Here is a 6,067-nt window from a genome sequence, read left to right as displayed (position 1 = left end):
ATCGAGAGTACCCATTTCAGCAAACTAGTACACGCAGTTATTTTGAAGTCTGAAATGAATCCTTCGATTTCGCCACTTTCATAGCTATTGTACGTTCGTTTGGAACATTGACTTCAGCTACGTTTTCTATATAAAACCAATAGTTTCTTTTCATCGATGAGCACAACCCTTGCTTCGTTGTCCACATGGCATCTATCCTCAGTTTATTCACAATAGTCGTGTAATCACTGGTCATGTCTATAGTGTTATCTTTGAATTCTTCCTTTGAAGTCCATATAAAATTAGGACTATATTTTTCTACAAAATTTGAGAGGAGTAATCTCTCTAGTTCGCTATGAATATCTGCTTTACTTGTGTATATACCGTTGCGTATTCTGGATAAGTTCATTCGACTCGCTGGGATTTTTTCCACCCAACCGCGTTCGACTAAAGCTTTTCGTACAGCGTTACAGTAGCCGTACAATGCGAATATTTTTCTATTTTTTATAGCATTTGCTGCTAAACTTTTAAGGTAAGCATATTGAGAGGTTCTAGTCTGGCAACTGGCAATGATATACATTTTTCTTTAGGAGATAATCCGTAAGATTTATAATGGCTTTCGAGGGGCGGAATTCTTCTTTCGGTTTTTATTATTGGTTTCGGCGATGGCGCTAATTTAGTCAATGTGAATGGAGAGTAAATCCTTTTCACTCCTCCTTTGTCGTAGTTTATTGTTTTTACTTTCTGCAGAAAAAAGAAGGCATAATGAAGACAATGCAATACAGTTAAGTGCTTAACAAGTAAACTAAGTAGCTTGTTCACTGCCATATTAGCTTACTTTGCAAGCGTAACATGTTGGTTTTTTGCATGTTGTTGTAGTGGGAACTTTGGATATTTTAACAGAACGTATAGGTTTCTTCTTGACAGTCGTTCCCGTGCCACCACGTGTCTGGGAATCAGCGATAAAAAAACAATTAAGTAAAATATTTCAAGTGCAAAATTCGCTTGTCTCGTGAACGTCTTTAAAGGCTATAAAAATATCTACCTTCTTTAAATGTACACTAAATACTTATAATCTGTAAGATGTCTACATTAAAATGACTACTAGATTTCATAATAATAACATAATCTTTCTTTCGGTAGAAAACAATATGTTACTTACTTTCTTGCGATTCTTTCTAATTATTTTTTTCCTGTGTAGCCCCATAATGACGGATGGATAGGATAGGATTATTCTTGGAGCCTTCAATTACAAAGATATGTGCTAAAAACAAAAAAAAGGTAGCAAAAAGTTAAAAAAAAGTAGGTTATTATGTTTATACCAAACTAATCTTTAAATTTACCGTTTTACCCGACTGCCCAAAGGAGGGTTATGTTTTTCGAGCGTATGTATGTATGTATGTATATATGTATGTGGGTATGTATGTCCATTTCTTTGGTCCTCGCTGCAGCCTAAACGGCTGGACGGATTTTAACATATGAGGTATCATTGGATTCGTCATAACTGTCGGAGTGACACAGGCTATATAAAATTTCAATATAGCTTCGACGAAAAAAAATATGGCGGAGGAATGAAAAAAAATATTTGTATTGTAACAATATGGGTATCAAATGAAAGCTAGTAATTAGCCCTTTTAAATATATATGGGTTATAATTGGGGATGTCTAAAAAAAATTACCCACGGTTTTTATATTTTTTTGTACAGAAAAGTCAATTATAAGAAACTAATTTCAATATTTTTTCATTTAGTTCACTACTTTTTTCAAAAATAATTATTGAAAATTTTTGGTTGATGACGTCACAATTCGATAAAGTGCTATCACATAGCTGATTAGTGCATGCCTTTGGCATGTGGCACCCTCTTTTTTTTAATTTTTTTATCTGTGGTCAAGTCTAGTGTCAACTGTCAACCAACTTTCACTATTGTCAATCCGTTCCATCCTCGTAACATAATTGTTTTTCCCTGGATTCCTATTACCCTAATATACTGTGCTAGTACCTTGGACTGAACCTGCTTATTCGTTGAACTTTGCTTGCCTCTGGATACCGAGATGAATAAAAAATGTATTGTACCAAGTCGCACCAACACTACTAGCCGTAATAGTAAAAAAGCTTTTGTGCACGTAAATAAGAACTTGAAAAAGCTATGGTGTTATAAATAAGATATCGATGTCGATTCAAAACGCCAGTGTTATTGCTGTGAAGATCATCTAAACGTAAGTAATTTATTTTATACACTTACTAACCTACAAATACGAGTATAACTATTGTCGTATTTGCAGAAGATGCACTATCATGCGTGAAACTTGAGTCATGTCTGATTTATGTTGGAGTGCAGTAAAAAGGGCAGAGAATTCCAGATATTACATACTTAATTATCTTGTATATGAGTAGGGGTCACAAAATACCAACTTTAGAAAATGGTATATATATATATATATATCTGGTTCAGTTAGCATTTATTTTATAAATCTAATAAATAACGCCGTTTTTTATGTACCCATGTAATTTAGTTTTCATCGTATTAAGCTTCTGTACCATGAACCTAATTTAGTTTTTTTTTATAGCTGGAAGAAGATTTAGAAAATTGATATTCTGCCACCAAACTCAGTCATCATGGCAGACAGAGGCTTCAAATAAATTGAAACTGAGCTGATAACAAAAGGTGTCAAGTTGCTCCGCCCTCCTAGCGTGTACTCTGTATCAAGCCTAGTAAAGCAGAAGTAATAAAGACAAAGTAATAGCAAGTCTCAGAGTACATGTTGAGAAGTTTATCAGAAGAATTAAGAGAGTTTAGACTTTTAAAACCCCATTCTATCATAAACCATAAACATGTAAGTTACATGAACCATATTGTTGTTAAAGCATGCGGTGTGATTAATTTGCAAAGTGAGATAATAAAAAGTGAATAAACAACCAAAATAGTTTTATTTTATTTTCAACCTTAAAACTACTCACACACATTATATTTCATCAGTATCACCTTGTTTAGTTAACTTTTTTAAGGCTTAGCATTTTGACGACCAGATGGCCTAGTGGTTAGAGAACTGATTACGAAGCTTGGGGTCCCGCGTTCGATTCCCGTGTCAGGGCAGATATTTGTATGAAAATACGAATCTTGCTCTCAGGTCTTGGGTGTTTAATATGTATTTAAGTATGTATCTATGTATATAAGTATGTTTTCCGTTGCCTAGTACCCATAACACAAGCTTTTCTTAGCTTACTTTGGGACTAGGTCAATTGGTGTGAATTGTCCCGTGATATTTACGTGCAGAACGATCGGTATCCGGGACCAAGCCAAGTTGTTTTCAAAGGGAACCGTATGTTGTCGTAAATGCTGAAATATCAGTGTCCGGGCCAAATAAAGGTTTTTTCAAACAGAAAAGTGCAAGTCGTCGTAAGTGCAGAAAGATCGGTGTCCGGGGCCAAACAAAGTTGTTCTCAAAGAGAGAAGTGTAAGTCGTCGTAAGTGCAGAAAGATCGGCGTCCGGTTTAACCAAAGGTACAATTCATTCAGAAAAGGTCATCGGAATCCGGTATAAACACAGCCAGGGTATTTTACTTAATTCCGCTCAATCAAACAAGAATGACAATTTACAGTAATGACACTTTGCCGGCACTGTCAGTGCCAAATGTCAGATTGCCGATCCAAATCAAACTCCGTAGTATAATCCACGCGTAAATTGTGAAGAGTTCTAACCACACAGAATAAAGTACGACTTGGACCGGTTACGCAATTTACACCAATGTCAAATGAAGGTCATAGCTTATTTGTTAAATAATAAATTAATTACATTATATAAAAATTAAATAACTACAGAAAACGAGTTAAAAAGCATTTATCTCGAAATGGTTTTCGATTTACTATACATTGCCAAAAAATAGACATCCCAATACTTTTAATCTACTATTTTTACAGAAATATCAAAAAAGTATAAAATAAAAAACATTAAATTAAAAAATCAAAAAACCGACTGCCTTAAAAACTAAAAGGAAGAAAATAAGTCTAGTGGTCTAGAACTCTGTCAAGAAGCTCATTTAAGGTTCAACAGTCGTGAACCTTCAAATCGTAACCAGCTCAAAAAATCTTGGTAATGGGTCCCGACTGTTGAACCTTAAATGAGCTTCTTGACAGAGTTCTAGACCACTAGACTTATTTTCTTCCTTTTAGTTTTTAAGGCAGTCGGGTTTTTTGATTTTTTAAATTTAATTTTATTGCTTTGCTAACTTATACTTACATTACATAAGTACCTCTTATTTTCCACTAATTTAGAGTTATTTATACTTCCATTAACATTGTAAAGTCTCCAGCACGAATATCTGACACAATAAAGCGTGCAAAAATATCTGATACTCTATTTTTGAGGTCGGTAGGACGAGTCAGCTATTTTTGCACGGTCCGATGTGGCAAATATTAACCGTTAATAAGGCCCCATTTATTGGAGCATACTATCACAGAATCAAAAGCAGCTATCGAATACATACCTGACAAAGAATATTTTTAAAGCTAGTCGTATTTTTAATAATTACAATGGAAGTTGTGACGTATTACGAAATTAATAAGGTTCAGTTTCCAACTCAATGCAAGTGGTCGCTAAATCGCCTCTACCTTATTAAGGGTTAATGCAGTTGACTGTATCTACACTAGACGCACGATTTTCATTATTGCACTACTCTAACTATGAAAAAGTAAGAGTAATGATGATCATACCTCACAACCGTAGCTCAGGCACCTATATATATGTCCACAAACCCATACACGTATAGTAAGTATAGAGTGTCTACTTATTTCTACTTCACTTCTTTTGCTCTACATAATTTAATTACCATAATTAATTAGTTAGAAGTAGGCAGCCAACTAAAGCGGTAGTTACACTGAGTCATTCGCCGCATGCTGCATGCGGCGACCGCAAAAGTGTACCACGGTAGTCGGCCGCATTCGGCGAGCGACAGCTGCCACTGCCTTAATATGGCCGCCGCAGTAGACGGACAGAATAATGTAAAGGCGACAGTCGTTCGCCGAGGTAGTTTGAAACAAATTCGGCGACCGACCGCATTAGGTGAACGACGCAGTGTAATTGCCGCTTTAATACCTACTGCATGTAATCAATTATATTCTATGTAAGATTGAACCCAAACTAGATGCCTGCCTGCCATTGCAAGAATTTCCAACATTTTGAAGAATTGGAAATGACCTCAACTGAAGTAACGAATGGAAGATAAGAACCTACACGTGTTTTCTTTGGTGTCGGGTTCAGGCGTATAAGACCGAATTGCAGATCGTCTCTTTGTTCCTTTCGCAAAAGGATCCTTATATTAATGTCTCTTTCCCGAAATTCCCTGTTTTGCAAAATAACTTGTTCTCAAAACGTCCCTTCAATAAATTATGTTCCCTTCCTCGAACGTATGTTTCATTCGCTAAATTTCCCGTTCACAAACCCTATCTCTCGTATTTTTCTAGTTTCTACGAGTACCTATGTACTAAACTTGTGGGATCATTTTTTTGTGGGTGTTTCGCAGACGGGATGTTTTGCGAAAGGGCCGTTATGCGGAGCGTAAGGAAGGGACCTTAAGGGAAAGGGGTTTTTAGAGAAAGGACATTTTGCGAAAGGGGCTTTTAGACAAGGGACGTTTTGCGAAAGGGTTGGGTCTTTTTGAGAAAAGGACGTTTTGTTTTGTGAAAGACTACTTTGCGCACAAAGGACCGTTTTAAAGGAGACGATATGCAAACGGGGCGTAATTTTGGTATAGGGACGTTTTGCGTTTGGAAGCAATAATTGTTATAAAATACTGTAGTAAGACATTATATAGCACCAACCTCATCGCAGCCGACGTTTAAATAAATTGACTGATTTTCACTTACTGACGTCATTTTAATATTTTATCATATTTGTTGTATCATTTTTATCAACCATTTGCTTACATTTTTATTTCATTTTATATTTTTAACAAAGAATTTCTGGGCCAATATTGATGTTTTTATTGTCAGTGTGATTGATCGTGGCATATTGTCACATAGTTTTAAATTGAAAAAGTTTGAGGTTGCATTGTGTCAATCGCCAGGACTTTTTGGACGGCGTGATCTTC

The 6,067-nt window shown here is 35.7% G+C and overlaps 1 protein-coding gene across 1 annotated transcript in view; it reads right to left on the bottom strand.

The window, feature by feature from the left end:
* LOC141426088 (tubulin glycylase 3A-like) overlaps window positions 1–1,215 on the bottom strand; it is an 8,393-nt gene extending 7,178 nt beyond the window's left edge. Inside the window, 4 exon segments of the mRNA XM_074084951.1 lie at window positions 77–558; window positions 561–723; window positions 818–928; window positions 1,142–1,215. Coding sequence (XP_073941052.1) covers window positions 77–558; window positions 561–723; window positions 818–928; window positions 1,142–1,186 — 801 coding nt within the window. The 5' untranslated portion in view covers window positions 1,187–1,215.
* Window positions 1,216–6,067: the final 4,852 nt, after the last annotated feature.

The sequence above is a fragment of the Choristoneura fumiferana genome, chromosome 3 (genome assembly GCF_025370935.1).
Source record: "Choristoneura fumiferana chromosome 3, NRCan_CFum_1, whole genome shotgun sequence".
Taxonomy (NCBI): Eukaryota; Metazoa; Arthropoda; class Insecta; order Lepidoptera; family Tortricidae; genus Choristoneura; species Choristoneura fumiferana.
Note: the sequence above shows the minus strand (reverse complement) of the source record. Positions and strands in the feature narration are given on the sequence as shown.